This window comes from Rhinatrema bivittatum, chromosome 14, assembly GCF_901001135.1.
Source record: "Rhinatrema bivittatum chromosome 14, aRhiBiv1.1, whole genome shotgun sequence".
Classification (NCBI taxonomy): Eukaryota; Metazoa; Chordata; class Amphibia; order Gymnophiona; family Rhinatrematidae; genus Rhinatrema; species Rhinatrema bivittatum.
The window spans coordinates 48,866,371-48,885,906 of NC_042628.1; the positions used below are offsets into that span (position 1 = coordinate 48,866,371).

General features: G+C 47.3%; 1 protein-coding gene across 2 annotated transcripts in view; it reads left to right on the forward strand.

Moving 5' to 3' along the window:
* Positions 1 to 19,536, forward strand: part of FAM234A (family with sequence similarity 234 member A) — a 155,007-nt gene that overhangs the window by 35,461 nt on the left and 100,010 nt on the right. For both annotated transcript variants that reach the window (XM_029576783.1, XM_029576782.1), the window contains one exon: positions 1,155 to 1,435. In XM_029576783.1, coding sequence (XP_029432643.1) covers positions 1,171 to 1,435 — 265 coding nt within the window. In that variant the 5' untranslated portion in view covers positions 1,155 to 1,170. The remainder of the gene's footprint in view (positions 1 to 1,154; positions 1,436 to 19,536) is intronic.

A 19,536-nucleotide genomic window follows, 5' to 3' on the forward strand; every position in this document is an offset into this window, starting at 1 on the left:
TGCAAGAAGCTAAGTTAACGGGTTGATACAAGAAAACTTTGCGGGAGAGTGGGCTCTCCCTGCGTGTGCCCAGGCCACTCTCCTGGGTGCACGATCGAGTAAATAAATTAATGTAAATGAGGGCCCACGGTAAAAGGAGGCGCTAGGGTTACTAGCACGTCCCTAGCGCTTCCTTTTTTACAGAAGCGGCGGCTGTCAGTGGATTTGAGAGCCGATGCTCAATTTTTCCGGCATCGATTCTCGAGCCTGCTGACAGCCACGGGTTTGGAAAATGGATGCCGGCTAAATTGAGCGACTGTCTTCCAACCTGCGGGCTGTGGGCAGATTTTAAAGTGTTTTTTTGTTTTTAAATTTTTTGTTTTAAATTTTTTTTTTTTTTTTTTACTTTTGGGGCCTCCGACTTAATATCGCTATGATATTAAGTCGGAGGGTGTACAGAAAAGCAGTTTTTTCTGCTTTTCTATACACTTTCCCTGTGCCGGACGAAATTAATGTCTGCCTTTGGGCAGGCATTAATTTCTGAAAGTAAAATGTGCGGCTTCACTGCACATTTTGCTTTCTGTATTGCACGGGAATGACTAATAGGCCCATCAACATGCATTTGCATGTTGCAGGCGCTATTAGTTTTGGGGGAGTTGGCTGTCCGTTTTCGACACATTATTACCCCATACTGTATAAGGGATAAAAATAGCGCGGCGAAAACGCGCGGCCAAACGCTGTAGTAAATGTGCATAGATGATGAAAAGGTAGATATACCAGCATGAGAGAGATGATCCATGAAAAATCATTCTGGATTAAGTAGTGATAGAGAAAAATCAAGTGTAACAGAGGACCAGGCATGCATCCTCTTCTCTTTATGTGCACACTGTTGGGTATATTATGTCTTTTTGGCCATATTATCCTTAGGTCAGTGCATTTAGTCTTTAGCTGTTAGAAAGTGAAGACTTCTGATGTAGTGGAAGTCAGTGCCTTGGGTTAACACTTAAGCTTTATTCCTCTGTGCACAGTAAAGTAGCCTTTGAACAGGAATTAAGGGAAGCAGGAATCAGTGGAAGGATCCTGAAAGTTCTTTTCTTGATCGTGTGACAGTGAGGCAAGCTGCAATGGATGTCACCACACACTGTCATTACATTATCTCATTTCTTTCTTTGCAGGGCTTGCTGTTTCATCATGCCCAACAATGACCTAGAAGCAGAGATTCATCCTTTAAAGCGGGAAGATGAAAGACCACAAGAGAACTATGAGCGTTCAAGGGACAATGGGGCATTGTGTGAAAAGAAGTCAAGATTTTTTGATATGTCCTTTGTACGCATGGCTGCCTTCTTCATATCATTATTCTTGTGTCTGGCTATGGTGTTTGTCTTCTCATTTATCATACCATGCCCGATTAGACCTGCGTCAGAAAAGGCATGGAGCAAAGATTACCAAAATGCAGGTGAGTTTGGTGCAATGAACTCAGCTTATATGCATTATTTGCAATCTTGGTTTTGTCTGGTTATTAGTTGATCTAGGATTCTAGTTTGAACCTTTTAACTGTCTGGCAAGGTGCAAGTTTTGGTAACATTTGAAAATCCAGGGAGAGATAGTGGACTGCTGGCATTTGGAGGCACCCATTTTCTGTACTGTTAACCTGGTATATCACCAGTCTTGAATTCACAAAAAATCTTATACATTGGTTAACACTGAACAACTTCCATATCTCTAAATAGTTTCTCTGCTAATGCAAATTGCTAATGCAAATTGCTAATGCAAACCGACATGATGTGTCCTACGAATGCCGGTATATAAAAAAAGCTTTAAATAAATAAATAAAATAAATAAATAAATTGCTGCAGAATTCCAGTGGGATTTGTCTCCCCAGTTAGTAGTCACAATAGATTAAAAAAAAAACAAACCCCAAGTATTTTAATTTTATTAAGCAGTGTTCGCGTGAATGGATTGTTTCTAGTGGTATCATGATCAGACGTTGATCAGATGTTGAAATCTGGAAATGAGCAAGGATAATTGAAAGAAACAAATGAAAATGAGAGAGAATGTGAGAGAAACAAAGGGAAAGAATGAGAGAGGGGAAAGATGGATAGAGAAAAAGGAATGGTAAGGGAGTTAAAAGCATGGTATTGGAAAATAAGTGGCATAAAACCGTATGAAGCAGAAAGGTGCAAGGAAGAGACTCGCACTGTGTGGGACAAAAAGCCCCTGAGATACAAGGATGCAAAAGTGAAGCAAACAGAGGAAGGAGGAGATGTGATGGTGCTGAAGTCCAGAATAGAATAAAATAAATAAATTGTGGCCCGGCTGCGGATCCCCAGGGGTCTCTTCGGGTGCGGGTGGTCCCGAGTGAGGCCCCCCCCCCCCTTGACTCCCCCAGTGGACCCGGTCCTTCCGGACCCTGACCCCCTTTCTGATTCCGTGGCTACCTTCCCTCCCCTGGAAGGGGACGATCCCAGGGCCCTCCGTATGTTCCAAAGGGAGGAGTTGGAACCCCTCATCCCCTTTGTCCTCCAGGAATTGGGGTTGGAGGGGGCCCTCTGCGGATACCCTTACGGACTCCTTGCCCAAAAATATGGACCCGGTCCTGGTGGGACTCAGGGCTCCAGCAAGCACTTTTCCATTTTATCCCATGCACAAGCTATTGTTCCTGCGGGAATGGAAGGCTCCTGAAGCTGGACTCCGGGTGGGACACGCTGTGGACAAGCTATACCCCCTCCCGGAGGACAGTTTGGAAATGTTGAGAAATCCCTCAGTGGATTCCTACGTCTCTGCGGTCAACAAACACACTACCATCCCGGTGGAGGGATCGACTGCCCTGAAGGACGGACAGTACCTTAAGCTTGAAGCGCACATGAAACGCATTTTCGAGGTCCTGGCCCTGGGGGTCCACGCGACTGCCTGCAGCAGTCTCATGTTGCGGGCAGGTCTTAGGTGGACCCAACAGTTACTCGGGGCCCAGGACCTCCCGTCGGCAGAGGCGGAGCGGGCCAAGCATTTAGAAGCCGTCATCGCCTATGGGACTGATGCACGCTACGACCTCCTCTGCGTCCAGGCGAAAGCGATGGCCTCGGCGGTGTCCACAAGGCGCCTCCTGTGGTTGTGCAATTGGTTGGCTGACCTATCCTCCAAAGCACGGTTGGGCTCGCTGCCCTTCAAAGGAAAGTTGCTGTTTGGTGAGGACTTGGAGAAGCTTATGGATTCCTTGGGGGACAACAAGATCCATAAGCTCCCGGAGGATCGTCCGAGACCAGCACGCTCCTTCATACCCTCCCGTCCTCGTTTCCGGGGACAGAGAAGGTATACCCCACGCGGACAGGGTGACTCCACGAGGGGTTATTCTTCTCGGTCTCAGTCTTGGTTGCAGCCCTTTCGTGGGCGTCGTCCCTTTTGCGAGAGCCAGCTCGCGCGCTCCACCCCTAAGCCTGCCACTCAATGAAGGTCAGCCGGCCCATTCCTCGATCCCGTTTCTGGGCGGTCGCCTCTCTCTTTTTTTCGAGGAATGGGTCAAAATCACGTCGGACCAGTGGGTCCTCGACATTGTACGAGACGGGGTACGCCTTCGAGCTTTTCCGCGACCTACCGGATCTATTCCTATTCTCCCCTTGCGGGCGCTCCAAAAGAAAAGCGGTGGAGCAAACCATCGCCAGACTACTGAGCCTGGGCGCAGTTGTCCTGGTCCCGGAAAGAGAGCTTGGTGCAGGCCAGTATTCCATCTACTTCGTCGTTCCCAAGAAGGACGGAGCTTTTTGGCCAATCCTGGACCTCAAACAGGTCAACAAAGCCCTCAAAATTCCGCGTTTTCACATGGAAACCCTGCAAGCAGTCATTGTGGCGGTTCGCCCCGAAGAGTTCCTCGCCTCGCTCGATATGACAGAGGCGTGCTTCCATATCCCGATCCACCGCGATTACCAAAAGTATCTTCGCTTCCACATTCTCAACCGGGATTTCCAGTTTCGGGCCCTACCATTTGGCCTCGTGACCTCGCCTCACACCTTCACCAAGATCATGGTGGTGGTGGTGGTGGCAGCCCTTTGTCGGGAAGGCGTTTTAGTTCATCCCTATCTGGATGACTGGCTTGTGCGGGCCAAGTTGGAGGTTCTCTGCAAACAGGCGGTAGATCGAGTATTGGCCCTCCTCGCGTCTCTAGGGTGGATAGTAAATTTTTCCAAAAGCAACCTGCAGCCCTCCCAGGAGTTAGAGTTCCTGGGAGCCCACTTCTTGCCTTGTTCGCGGGCCCTCAAGTTGATCGGCCAGATCCGGGACTTGATCTCGCTGCCTCTTCCAACGGCCTGGGACTACTTGCAGGTCCTAGGGTCCATGGCCTCCACCATCGACCTAGTCCCCTGGGCCTTTGCTCATATGCGACCGTTACAGAAAGCTTTGCTATCATGTTGGCAGCCGGTGTCAGAACAGTTTCACATAGTCTTCCCTCTTTCACCCTCTACCATCGCCGACTTGCAGTGGTGGCTTTCGCTCCCCCATCTTCTCCGGGGAATGCCCCTTCAGTCTCTGCAGTGGACGATAGAGACCACGGACGCCAGTCTCTCGGGCTGGGGTGCGGTCTGCCTGTCCCGGTCCACTCAGGGTATATGGTCACCCATTCAGACTCACTGGCACATCAGTCGGCTGGAGGCCAGGGCGGTGCGTCTGGCTCTGCAGGAGTTCTTGCCCCTCATACACAGCAAAGCGGTAAGAGTGCTGTCCGACAACTCCACCACCGTGTCGTACATCAATCGTCAGGGGGGCACCCATAGTCGCCTGGTAGCCCTGAAGTCAGCTGTCTCTTTGCCTGGGTGGAACGACACCTGGATTGTCTGGCGGCCTCCCACATTGCGGGCAAGGAAAATGTTCAGGTGGATTTTCTCAGTTGCCAATCGTTCGATCCGGGAGAGTGGGAACTGTCGTAAGCAGCCATGGACCTGATCGTCAGAAGGTGGGGTCAGCCCCACCTGGACTTAATGGCGACCATGTGCAATACCAAGGCCAATCGGTTCTTCAGCCACTGGAGGGACCACGGCTTGGAGGGAGTGGATGCTCTGGCTCTTCCTTGGCCCACGGACGTTCTTCTGTACTTGTTTCCTCCATGGCCCCTAGTGGGAAAAGTTCTCAGGAGAATAGAACTCCACAGGGGGCCCGTGGTTCTGGTAGCACCAGAATGACCACGCAGGCCATGGTTCGCGGTTCTTGTCATCCTGGCGACGGACGGCCCTCTGCGACTCAGCCATCTTCCTTGTCTGCTCCGGCAGGGGCCCGTATTTTTTGACCAGGCCCTTTCGCTTCTGTCTAGCGGCCTGGCTTTTGAACGGCGGCGTCTAAGATGCAAGGGCTACAAGGAAGAGGTTATCTCTACTTTGCTTCAAGCTCGGAAGCAGTCGACTACTCTAACCTACGTGCGTGTCTGGAAGGTCTTTGAGACTGTCTGTGAGGAGTCAGGTGTCTCAGCGCGCTCCGCCCCCGGTCTCGTTAGTTCTTTCTTTTCTGCAGAGGGGTCCCTCCAAGGGCCTCTCCTTCAGTTCCCTTCACGTGCAAGTCTCCGCTCTTGGCTCTCTCCTCGGACGGGTCGAGGGTCATCCTTTAGCGGCTCACCCGGACGTGGTTCGGTTTTTGAGGGGAGTAAAACACCTGTGACTGCCCGCTCGCGATACCTGTCCTTTGTGGAGTCTTAATCTGGTCCTACGGGCCCTCTGTTCTGCTCCGTTCGAACCCCTCCGCGGGTCAACGGTAAAGGACCTTACACTCAAGACCGTCTTCCTTGTTTCGATCGCCTCCGCTCGGCGGGTCTCTGAGATTCAAGCGTTGTCCTGTCGGGAACCCTTTTTGCGATTTTCTGACTCCGGTGTTTCTCCCAAAATGGTGCCTTCTTTTCTTCCAAAGCTGGTGTCCGCTTTCCATGTCAACCAGTCGATAGAGCTTCCAGCGTTTTCCCCGGAGGAAATTACGGGTACCGCTGGTGGCGACCTTCGTAAACTGGATGTCAAACGCGTTCTACTCTGGTATCTTCAGGTTGCCAACGACTTTCGGGTCTCCGATCATCTCTTTGTCCTCTGGAGTGGTCCCAATCGCGGCAAGCCGACTTCCAAGACCACTATTGCTCGAGGGTTGAAAGAAGCCATTTCCTCGGCTTATCTCTGCCAGGGATGGACTATTCCGGAAAGCTTAAAGGCCCACTCGCTATGTTCTCAGGCTACTTCTTGGGCGGAGAGTCAATCGGTCTCTCCACAAGAGATTTGCAGGGCCCCCACCTGGTCGTCCCTGCATACCTTTGCTCGACACTACCATCTGGATGTGCAAGCGCCGATGTTTTTCTTTTGGGCGGCAGGTGCTTCAAGCGGGACTGTCTTGGTCCCACCTGGGATAGGGAAGCTTTGGTATATCCCACGGTGTGGACTGATCCGGGTACGTTCAGGGAAAGGAAAATTAGTTCTTACCTGTTAATTTTCGTTCCTGTAGTACCACAGATCAGTCCAGACGCCCTTCCCTGTCTGTTTTTTCTTTTTCTGTTCTCTCGAAGCTTGTTCTGCAGATTCACAGATTTTGATACCTAATTGTTTGCTATAATCCTGAGCAATTACACCAGAAGCCTTGGTTTTTCCAAGTATCAATTATATGCAAGAGCGTATAGTCCTACTATTTTCTCACATGGTTCTACAGTTGCTCCATTGAGCTTTCTAGTTACTTGCTTGATCCTGTTCTGGTTTTATTGTTTTCTGCTTTGACAATGGTTATACTGAAGGGGTTACAGGGTAGGCTCTGTCCTCATGTAGGACACCCTTTCAGTTTTAATCTGTCTCCACCTGCTGGAAAGGAGGCTCAACCCACGGTCTGGACTGATCCGTGGTACTACAGGAACGAAAATTAACAGGTAAAAACTAATTTTCCTGTAAAAAGTGAAGGGGGAGGGAGCGAAAATTAGAGGAAAAACCAAGAAACTAGAAGAACAAAAGTAAGAGGGAGGAAGCGAATGAAGGAAACGTGGGAAAGTTGGTACAGAGGGAAAAGGGGAAGGAATAGAGGTGGATGGAGAAGGAATATTAGAGGGGGAGGAGGAGGGAGGGGAGGGAAGGATGGGGCAAATTGGAGCAATGCTGTCTCCTACCTATTTTTGACAGTCTTGCGTTCATGTTACCTTTCTCCTCTTCTGTCCACATTGCTTCAAAAAGGCAGTTGTAATTCTAGTCTTGAAAATGCCTCTCCTGAGTCACTGTCTCTGTCCAGCTGCACCTGGTCTTTGTCCTTTTATATCTCTTCAAATCTATTGAACTGATAGTTCACAAAAAACCTCACAGATTTTTCTCCCCTTGCTTTCTCTTTGTGATTGTAAGCAATCTGAGTATTTTTAGAACATTGCATTTGAAACTGTTCAAACATGCCCTAGGTGCTCCTGTTTTATACCTCCCTGTATTTTTGGGGGGTGTATTCATTCAGTCAAGCACTCCTCCTATGCTTCTGTTCTCTCTGCATTCCTCAGCAGCTTTTGACACACCAAGCAATGAATCCTTCCTTTGCCTTATCTTCCTGTTCCATATGGTATTTCCCCCTTCTTCACAGCTGATGGAAACAGAAGACACATTTGGTTTGTCCTCGACCTGGTTGAGTCCTTTGCTTCCGGGACTACAGTCCTTTGGGGCTGCTTTCCCCCCCTCTCCACTAGTGGAAGCCTGCTCCTGGGAATCAAATCTCTTCATCCTGAAAGAGCCCCCTCACATCTTCCCCCCCTCCTTAGGGGGGGGGGGTGTCTGGTGACTACGTTGGTAGGGGGAGTTCCTCCATTTTAGGGGATTAGGAACCCAGGATAGGTAATAGGGCTGGGGGATGCTCCTTCCCCCTCCAAGTTGCTTTTGCTGGCTCTTTTCCCCTTTCTTTTTCCTTTCTGCTCTGGGATGGGACTTGCATAAAGTTGGGGGAAAAAAAGAGGAGGAGAAGCAACAGGAATTCCTATACCCCATGTGGAGGTCTTCCCAGCAAGAGTGAATACTTTTTTATTTCCCCCCCCCCCCCCCCCCCCCCGCCTCTGGTCCCCCTTGAGGTTCCAAAATAAGAGGAGAGAGAGAAGCTGTGTATCTGAGCACCATGGCTGTTTGGGATGCAGGCATGGCAGAACAATAGTTCTCCTAGGTCAAGCAGGATGGTAGTCATCACATGGGTGACATCATCAGATGGAGCCCGGCATGGAAGACTTTGACTGGCACACTCAGCATGCCACTATCCATGCGTCCACGCAGGGTCCCTGTTCAGTCTCTTGTTTTCTGCGAAGTTTTGCCTTGAGGTAGTGGAGCTTTTCTCTTCTATTCATTTTGGGGGCCAAAATGTCTGATCCATCTATTCTGGCATCAGGGGCGTTGACACCCGGAGGCTGGGGGGAGTCGCTAGACACGCTGTCCCTCTCCACTCCTCCATCAGGATCCTCTCGAGAGAGAGGGGCCAGAGATAGGCCATCTCCAGTGTCCACGCATTCCAAGACATCAGGATCTTCGCCTTCCTTGGTGCCAGGGAAAGACCGGACTGAGCATCGAGGGAAGCCCTGCAGGCATCGACACCAGTCACCGTCTGTACATGGCACTAGGACGGGTGCAGCACCGGAGCGACCCCTTGTAGAGGAGGCTTCAATTTCTCTCAGACCCGGGATACCAGGCATTCCCCACCGGTATCGGTGCTGGGCACCAAGCCTCCTCAGGCCTCCAAGGAGGCTCTGGTGACGCCGCCTTCTCCTCCTCCTCCTCAGTCCGTTCTGTCTTTATCAAGTTTTCAAGAGGAGTTGGATCGCAGAATTCAGCTAGCGGTATCAGTAGCCTTGCGGGGTATCGAACCATCATCGGCACCGGTTCCCATGCCAGTGCTGGAGCCTGCGTTCTCTCTTGGCACACCTGCTTGAGGTCTAGACGTCCTTTTGGACGTACTTCCGACTCAGCCGGTGCCCGGGGTACCCTCGGCCCAGTGGCCACCGATACCCTCCTCCTGAGCGATTCCTCCAGTTTGTGGATGCCCCAAAGGAAATAGAAGCAGTCCCAGTCCATGATATTTTCAAGGAGCTACTCCTCAGGATCTGGGAACACTCTGTGACCATTCCTCCAGTAAATCGGAAAGTGGATGCCACTTACTTAGTGCAACAAGCGTTAGGGTTTGAGAGGCGCCACCTCCCACACAAATCTGTTGTAGTGGAGTCCGCCCTCAAGAAAGCCAAGTGCTCCCGCACCCACGCCTCTCTTTTTCCATCTATCCTAGTCCTGCAGTGGCAAGCTTCAGCCAGGGGCATAGACTGCTGCTTTGTCCAGAACATGATACACATGCACCCAGGGTTGACCCATGATGTTACTGTATAGCACGATGGCTGGGACTCCCTCTGCACCTGATGAGGGGGGGGGGGGGGGGCTATGAAAACAGTAGTCTCTTTGCATGTTAAAATCTTGGCCTTAACTGCAGCAATCCTACTCTGCAATATATACTGAATCATCACATCAGTTCATATGCTCATGAAAGTGTTCAGCTTTTCTTAAAAATGTAAGATTTTGACAACACCATGTAGAAGATTCCATAACCTGATAAGCTTAACAGTAAAACAGTCCTTCCTTAAAATCAAGTTAAAATTTACAGCATGAAGCTGGCAGCACAGGAAATGTGGTCACTGTGTGCTCTGTCTAATCTAATTGTAAATCATTGACAACATCAGTTGTTAGTTATCCTGAGAGAGCCTGAAGTCTAATGGATGGAAAAAGTACTCCTTTTCAAAAATAAATTGTATTGAATTGTTGGCAGTGGAGAGAGCCAGCGAAATGGGTGCATAAGGAAAGGTATAAGCTGCAGGAGCCATTCTACAGCAGTGTTTGCTTTCTTATCTTTGTGAAAGAATGAAGTCTCCTCTGAGATTCACTGCCTCCAAGTTGCATAGAATAAAACTAATCTTTTTAAAAGCTGTTCTAATATCTGAGTTAGATTTATTTCTTTCCAGTTTTATACCGTATATTCTGAAACATCTCAATGCAATGGACAATTTAGAAACATTAACATAGAAAAATATACTGTACAAAATATATTTTAAAACAATCTACAAAGACAATCGGTACATTCACAAATATAGCCCACATCCTATAATAGGCCATCAAATAGATAATCTATAATATCCTATTTCTTAGCACCCAGACAGATGGATTCAGAACCAGTGGGTTATGCACCTCTGCTAGCAGATGGAGACTGAGCAAAGCTGACATCACAGTATATATACTCCTGCAGTGACGATAGCCTGCCAGTATTCTCCGTCTCCAGCAGATAGTGGACATGCATCTCCCTACTGGGGATTGTTTTAAGTTCTAGAAGGAGAAAAAGAAGGAAATGTAATTTGCCCTGCTCTCCTGAGGTGATACCAATTGGTCCCTCCCCCAGTTGAGAATTCCTGAGGTGATTTCTGTGGTTCCTCAGATGAGTATCTTGGTTCGTTAGCTGGTTTTTCAGCCGGCATAGACTTAACTGTTCAAACAACTGAATGGCAGCGGTTGCAGGAAGCTGAGCAAGATGGTGATGGTATATGCCTTCTTCCCCTGCAGCCGGAGACTGATTCTGTACTCAGCCAGGAAGAGCTGAGCTCAGGTAAATCTTTAAAAAAACAAACAAACACGAAGGAGGGTTTTCTGCAGGGCTCCTCCTTTTTCCTGTCTGTATGCTCGGAGTGTCGATCCAGCATTGTTCCTGCTCCTGAAGGAGTTAAAGGGACATAGGCAGCCTGGTGGGTTGAGGGTCTTTTTGGGTTAGGCCCCACTCTGAGGCTTTTCTCTGTGCACTGCATGGTAGGCTGTGGCGGCCATTTATGCACCCTTTTTCCTGCGCGTTAGACTGCCTTCTTCAGGGTGTCTGGCTGTGTGTCTAAGTTGTGCACAGAGTTTTTGGACCCTTAGTTGGATGCCTGTGTGGGCGTCCAGTTGGTAGCGGCATCTGATTTCGGCACACGCTTGCCTGTGCACTTGATCTGGGCTAGGATGCTCAGGTTTTGGGCGCTTATCGCGCACAGGGTTGTGTGCTCAAACTTTGGGACACCTAAATTTTGCATGCCTAGATTTGGGACACCTACATTTTGGACACACTTTTTTTTCCGCGCAAATTCAGCTAGACGCACACCTTTCAGTCGCCTATTAAGCATACTGACATATTGATGGTGCCTATAACTAAGCGCTTTTCCCTCTGTACTGCCTGTCCTATTCAGGCATCTCAGCCTAGCATGCCCACTATCTTTTGCCAGTGCTGCTTAGAAGCTCAAAGTGAATTACCTTTGTCTGATTTTGCTAAGCCTGGTTCTTCCCAGCCTGATGAGGGCCTGACCTTGAAACTCCCTTAACTAGTTTGTCAGCAGGGGAAGGTAGCTCAATGAATACAGTACAGGTGCCTCCTGGTTTTGGCATGGATCCTTCTGCCTTTTCTTGGGTGGAATATTTTCAAGGATTTTAATCCTTCCTTCAGGCACAGTCCTTGGCCCCGACCAGTCTTGCCAGGCTAGAGTCGCAGGTGGTGACATCCCGCACACCTGACGCTGCGGTTAAGTGCCAAAGTACTCCTAGATTGGCAGCTGGTCTTCTCGATAAGGACCCAGATGGCATGGATGATGAAGCCGATCCTTACTCCCTGGAGGATGGGAAAATTCCTCCAGGACTGGAACTGTATAGGGCTATGTTGTGGTTATTTCATAGAGATGAAATACCAGTTCTGATTTCCCAGACATTAAAGATGCTGGAAGTACCAAGGGTTGATTCTGAGCCAAAGAAGGAATCCCATTTTGATTTCATTGTGTAAAGCCTATTGGGGCAGATTTTACAATCTACGCACCGGCGTAGATTTGTTTGCACAACCCGGCATGAACAAATCTACGGATGATTTTATAACATGTGTGTTGTTTGAACTTATTTTATCCCTATTTATTAGTTGCCCCTCAGTTGTTCTTGAACTTTCATGTTTTCATTCTTGTTTACATTCCTATTTTTTCTTGCCTCTGCCTTAGTTATTATATTCAACTCTCTTCCCTTCCCCTGTTACAATGTATTTTCTTTGCTTTTGTTAATATGTGAACCGGCATGATGTGCCTTTCTAATGTCGGTATATAAAAATTACTAAATAAATAATAAATAAATCTCAAAGGGGTCAACAGTCATTTGCAGTGACTCATTTTTGCATGGAAACTTTGTGCTCAGTGGTAATGGCAATGCAGTCTGAGGAGTTTCTGTCCTCCTTGGATCGGTCAGAGGCATACCTGCATATTCCCATCTGGCTAGAGCACAGTTTTCTGGGATTCATGGTCTTGGGTCGTCATCAGTTTTGAGCAATTCCTTTTGGTCTTGCCACTGCGCCTAGAATCTTTTCCAAGGTTGTGGTGGTGGCGGCAGAGGATGAGATCCTGATACACCCATACTTGGATGACTGGCTGATTTGGGCCAAGTCATCCAAGGTGATCTCCCTGTTGCAGGAGCTCGGTTGAGTGGTGAACCTGGCCAAGAGCTGTCTTCAGCTAACTTAGTCGCTAGAGTATCTCAGAGTTTGGTTCAGCATGAAGCAGGGCAGGGTTTTCCTGCCGGAAAGTTGTATTCAGAAGTGATGGCATAGGTGCGTCTATTCATGAACACAATATGCCAGACAGTGAGGTCCTATCTACAGGTGCTTGGACTGATGGTGACCCTGGAAGTGGTGCTGTGGACGAGAGCACGTACGTGCCCTCTTCAGTGCTCCCTGCTGTCTCGTTGGAGCCCTCAGTCTCAGGACTATTCGATTTGGCTACAACAGACGATGGAGATCTGCTCTTAACTACAGTAGTGATTACAAGTGAATCATCTAAGAAAAGGGGTTTCCCTAAAATCTCTGGACAGATGTGAGCCTCCAGGGTTGTGGAGCTCACTTTCAGGAACTGATGGTGCTGGTGTCCATAAGTGACAATGATCAGTGTGTGAAGAGAGATGAAGAAAAGGCAGCAATATTAAACAAATACTTTAGTTTGGTGTTCACTAAAGAAGACACTGGAGAAGGACCTTTGCTGGTTGACAAAACCATTGGTGGAGATGGGATGGATGAAACTCAGTTTACAGAAGAGAATGTATGGGAAAAGCTAGGAAAACTGAAAGTGGACAAGGCCATGGGGCTGGATGAGGTTCATCGCAGGATACTGAGGGAGTTCAGAGTTGGGCTGGCGGGTCCGCTCAATAGATCCACTGGTTCTGAATTCATCTATCTGGTCTAAGAAAAGGAAATTTATCAGGTAAGTAGTAATTTCCCACTGTTTTTTATTTAGAAAACAGTTTGGTTGCTTTCATTTATAGTTTTCTTTCTTGTCCTTCACTCAAAGGACTTAAAATGAGTTACAAAGTATACTTAAAAATACAGTTACAAATCTCTCTATATATATATAATACGCCTCCATCTGATGTCTGTCTGTGCCTAGTCATTTGCTGCACTCTTCCTGTTCAGGCTGCCAGGAGCCACTGTGAGACGCGTGGACAGAGGCCCACATGTCTGTGCCCTGTTCAGACTCCTCACTTTGCTGCGCTCAGCTACAGTGGCTACATCCCTGCAGAAAAGCCATCGCACCTGAGAGCCACTCTAATGTTGCCTGCAACTCAGCGGGTGACATGTTAATACCAACTAGTATACAAATAATGAGAGCATAACAACATACCGTGTTTCCCCGAAAATAAGACATCCCCCGAAAATAAGACCTCGTAGAGGTTTTGCCAAATTGCTAAATATAAGGCCTTCCCCGAAAGTAAGACCTAGCACATAGTACATATAAAACGATCGAATTAGCTACGGTATTCCCTCGCCCCTGCCGTTTTGCCCGCGTTTAACCTGCTAACTTACCGCCTACCCTTACCCCTGCGTTAGAGGCAGGGGTAAGGGTAGGCGGCAAACTTTCCCCCAGCCCCCGCTCACCTGCCCTGGCTGCGTCAGGGGCTGCCCTGGTCTCCGGGGCAGCCCCAGTGCTCTCCCCACTTCCCGAAGCAATGAAAGCACAAAAAAATCGAAAAAGCAAAAAAAAAATAAAAAAGCGAAAAAAAAAAGTTGCAAGGGAAAGAGGACGGGCGATCCTACCCGCGGGACTGCCAGTCCTCTCCCCTCCTCCCAAAGCAAGGCGCGAAAAGCAGCCTTGCTCCGGGAGGAGGGGAGAGGACTGGCAGTGTAAAGCAACGATGTGACTTACTTTTTTCACAGCCCTCCTCCAGAGACGGACTTCGATAGACACAGATCGCGGCTCTCCTGCCTCCCGGTGGCGAAGATGGATGCCTGCACCGGCGAAAGCGGCCCCTGTACATGCGATTGGGCCGCTCAATGCGTGATGTCACGTGCCGTGACGCCAAACGTCGTGACGTCACGCATTGAGAGGCCCAATCGCATGTACAGGGGCCGCTTTCGCCGGTGCAGGCATCCATCTTCGCCACCGGGAGGCAGGAGAGCCGCGATCTGTGTCTATCGAAGTCCGTCTCTGGAGGAGGGCTGTGAAAAAAGTAAGTCACATCGTTGCTTTACACTGCCAGTCCTCTCCCCTCCTCCCGGAGCAAGGCTGCTTTTCGCGCCTTGCTTTGGGAGGAGGGGAGAGGACTGGCAGTCCCGCGGGTAGGATCGCCCGTCCTCTCTCCCCTCTCTCTCTTGCAACTTTTATTTTTTTCCGCTTTCGTTGCTTGCTTCGGGAGGAGAGGAGAGAGGACTGGCAGTCCCAAGCATAGGAGAACCGTCCACTTCCTGGTACCTGTCATTTCAAATGACATTTGAAATGACAGATACCGGTACCAGCATGTCTGTGAAGCGTTAGGCCAGCGCACCCAGGATACTGTATAGCGCTCTATACAGTAAAATGGGTTGCGCGGGCCTAATGCTTCACGGATGCTTCTTACCGTAGACGCAGCTTGCATTTTTTAAAATTACTGTACCGGTATAAAGTTTCAAGCCAAAGTATGGTATTACAGTAGGGGGCGCCGCGAGCAGTGGTATCCCGAGGGGAGCCAATGCCCCCGGGCGCAGGGAGGCTCATGCGGCCGTCAGTGACACGCATGTAGCAGGCAGATCGGCAGGGCCGTGGTGGAACTCACATCACCACGGCCCGAAGAAAATGATCGCGTTCAAACACGCTGATGCTCCTCCTCCTTCCTGCCTGCGCGACCCCGGAAATAAGCGTTGCCGGAGACGCGTGGGCAGGAAGGAGAAGGAGCATCAGCACGTGCAGAAGAGAAGCGCTTACGGGCCGCCGCAAATCATTGCAGCGGCCCAGGAAGAGGCCCCGGCAGCAGGGCCGCTGTGGCCCGAGAAGAGGAAGAGGCCCCGGCAGCAGGGCCGCTGTGACCCGAGAAGAGGAAGAGGCCCCGGCAGCAGGGCCGCTGTGACCCGAGAAGAGGAAGAGGCCCCGGCAGCAGGGCCGCTGTGACCCGAGAAGAGGAGTGTTGAGGTCCTCCTGGTGGCCGGAAGCCGCAATACCATCCCTGCTGTACAAGTGGTCCAGGAACTGCTGTGGGAAATCGTTCCAGTCTGTGGGAGCCAGGTACTTTTCAGCCCTTTTTTGTGGCCCTGTGTGTGAGTCAGGCAACCAGTGTGCCATTTTGATTCTTTAGGGGGTGTCTGCTTCTCTGCTGAAAGGTCTAAAGTACAAGAAATAAACAGTACTGGTACTATATTTTTACCCCTAGACATGAGCGCAAAAAGAAAGAGCTATTCCGTCGAGTACAAGAAAGGAATCGTGGAAGACTCTCAGGGCAAAAATCTTACTGCTTTCTGCAAAGAGAAAATGTTGAGTATCCGATTGGTCCGAAAATGGCGAGCAGATTACGGTAACCTCAGTCAACAAGTGGACAACGGAAATGCTAAAAAGCGCAAGTGTGGATCAGGTCGGCAACCATTATTTGCCGAGCTGGAAGACCTGATCTGTGAATGGGTTGTTGACAGGAGAGCAAAGGCTTTGGTTGTGAATAGGGCTCAGATTCAAGAAGTTGCCCTTGCAATGGCACCACAGTTCGATATAGCCCCCAAAGAATTCAAAGCATCACAACACTGGCTGGATAGTTTCCTTCAGCGAAGTGAACTGTCTTTAAGAAGATCCACAACACTGTTTAAGCTGGAAGATGCTGAAATTATTAAACGTGCATTTGCATTCAAGTCCTTTATTGATGACGCTGACTTATCTAAATACAATCTTTCCAACATGATTGCTATGGATGAAACTGCAGTTTTTATGGGCCAAGCATCTCAAACAACAATTGAACAGCGTGGTGCCTCCTCAGTGTACATTCCCTCCACTGCTTACGAAAGTGCACGTGTTACCTGTATTTTGGCAATTCATCTGGATGGCACTAAAGTCCCACCTTTAATCATTTCTAAGGGCACGAAGGATAAGATTGAATGTGTTTCAGGCATTTTTATTCTTGAAACTGAAAAAGCCTGGGCCACACAAGCAGTTATAAGGAAGTGGGTCGATTTAATGCTTCCGCTTGTTATGTGAGGGAGCCAAAGAGGTCTGCTAGTCTGGGACGCAGCCAGCACACACCGCACTAAAGACATGAAGACATTTCTTCACGCAAGAAGAATAGATTCAATAATGATTCCCGCAGGAATGACGGCCTATCTCCAGACTCTTGATATTGCAATAAACAAGCCATTCAAGGACAATTTGCGCATGCAAATTAATGACTACATTGAAAATAGAATGGAGAGAAATCAGCGTGGAAACTTTGTGAAGCCTAAACTGCAAGAGGTTGTGTCTTGGGTGAAGAATTCATGGGAGAAAATCACGAGCAGGCTACCTTGACAAAAAGTATTCATTTAAGGACAGTGCTATTGCTAGACATGAGAGATTTGGGCCAATAATTCTGAAAGAAATGCAGTTACAAGAAATTCACCAGGAAATTCAGGGTTTAGATTGTTATGATGATGTGCCAGAAGATGATGACATGACTGTCATAGAATAAATCTTGGTTTGTGTTTAAAAATATGGGGATCTGTAAATGTACCGTAAATGATTGTTGTACGGTACATAGAACTACCGCAATGTTAGTAACAAGAAATTCTTGATAGGATTCACAGTTAGTTGTCATCACAAACCAGCATAACCAGAATATAATAAATGTTCATTTTTTTGTTCAACAATATACCGGTATGTGAATTCTTCTTCATGAAAAAATAAGACATCCCCTGAAAATAAGGCCTAGTGCATCTTTGGTAGCAAAAATTAATATAAGACACTGTCTTATTTTCGGGCAAACAGGGTAACTCAGAGGCAACTGACAATCAATACAGCAAGTGAATCTTATTATGAAATCATTTGGTGGGTATTGAGAAGGTCAGGGATATAGGTGCCAGGTTTTGTATTTGGAAGAATCTATTTGCTCTGAATTGTTTTTCTTTTGATATTGTTGGCAATAAAAATTTCAAAAAGGAATACATTCAACCCCATATGATCTCTCAGTGCTGTTTAAAGGAGCCCACCACTTATGACATCAACTATTAAACTTGTAGGCTGGGCAAGCAAAGGAAATTGCCATCTCAACAATAGGCTTAAATGTTTGTTCATATAGGTGGTATAAAAAAGTTGTAAAGAAATAAGATGAAAGTAGAAACAGCAGCCATATCCATCTTCTAGTCACTCATCAGACCCCAGATTCCAGTTTTAGCTTAGGAGCATTTTTAGAAGTATTAAACATTCCTCGAATACCTCTGCTGAAGCTCCAGAAAAGTAAATTGCCATTCCAAGAAACCACTACAGGTTAGGCCAAAGCAATATTCAGCCCTTGATCACCATTCCTAAACTGAGGACCTAATACACAGAGCAATGGGGAAAACAGTCATGATTTTAGTTGGTACCTAAAGTTGCCTAGGATCAATTTCATGTGATAGTCAAATGTGCATTCTTGGTTGAAAGTAAGCAAAGCAAGTTTTTTTGTCTGGGGTATAAAACTTTACCTGGGATATATTTGTGAAATCTACATACTTTTATTTTTGTGCATAAAACAACTTAGTTTGGGTATTTGCTCCAGGTTGACTTAGAATTCTGAACCTTTTGGTGGTGTATCTCATTTAGGTTTTGCCAGTAAAAGCTAGCAGTGTGGAATGTCCTGCAATAAATGTCTTATATTGTTTGTCATTTCACATTATGTAGTGTCGTGACTCTGTTAATACATTATTTTGAAAGACAAAGTGGTCCATTCAATCTGCACAGTTTAGACTACTTCTTTCTGGTTCTCTCTAACTTTGGATAGATGAGCATATTAGTTCACATGCTTAAATCAACACTAGCTACCTCCCATGTCTTTTATTGAACTTTCAACTGTGTCCTACAAATGTCCATTATTTGTTTTTTTTTTTTTAACTGTACATTGCTTTGGGCTACTGCTTTATAAGTTGGCAGACAATTAAGATGTTTTAATAAATAAATGTCCCAAGCATAGCCATATTCTGTTATAGTTCTGGACTCCACTGTCTTCACTGTATTTTCCTCTCTTGATTTTTATCAAACCAATATTTAATCCAAGACGCCCCCCCCCCCCTTTTTTTTTTTTTTTTGGTCTGACTACCAAGTTGTAACAATGCATACAGCCACCAAAACATCCTGCCGCCTGATGTTCCTTGATGTTTGCTTTTAGCTATGGTTGCTCTCTGAAAGTTATCCCAGCCTGCTCCAAAGCCTGATGCAGTCATATTGCTGTTGTAAGGGTTATACCTACGGCAGCCATACTGCTACTGTTAGGGACATAACCTAACCTGACCCAATTTTACCTCCACTGTCTGCCCATTGTCTTTTTTGTTTTCCCCTCTTTGGCTCTATTATTGCTCTCTAGGTTCGTGTGTAATTTAGTTAATGGATATTTTAAGTACTATGCAATAATTATCTGCAGATGCTTGGAACAGCCTTATCTTAGGGACAGTAAGAGCAAAACCAGTAATTCAAGTAATGCAGAGTACTAATAATCATGTTATAGTCCCGGAGAAAACTGGAATTTGGGGAGGTTGTTGGCAAAGGGACCTATATTTTCTCAGAAGCTCAAATACATCATCTTTAGATAACTCTTATGCTGGTCCAGGATCCATAGTGTTAGGCAAGCAAAGATAAAACCGGAGATCAAGTAGGATTTGTGGTGTACAGTAGGAGGGAAGAAAGATAGCCCTCTGCTGTCAAGTTGTCTGTTTGCAAAGGAAGTGATATGTGTGGATGTCTTATTAATAGAAAGAGAAGTGTTTAAGATATAATACCTATCCTCCTTATGGTGCAATTTACGTTTGCGCTCCTTGCGACTCAAATATGGACTCAAATCAGTCCCTCCTGATGCAGCTTTCTAGCAAAACACGGGGTCCGTGTCGGGGGACCCGTTTGATAACCGCTGTCTACAGAAGATAAGCAATGGAGTTGCCGTTTTAAGTGCTTAAGAAATAAATGATTTAAAAATTATTTTCTAATTTTTGTTGATATTTGGACTGTACTTATTTTTTGCATCTCCTTTCGTGTGTGGAAATTTACATTCACTCCAGATGTATTGTATATAGTCAGATGTTAATGTATTATTGACTTATGCTATCAGATGTGTATGTTGGAATTGTATTTTA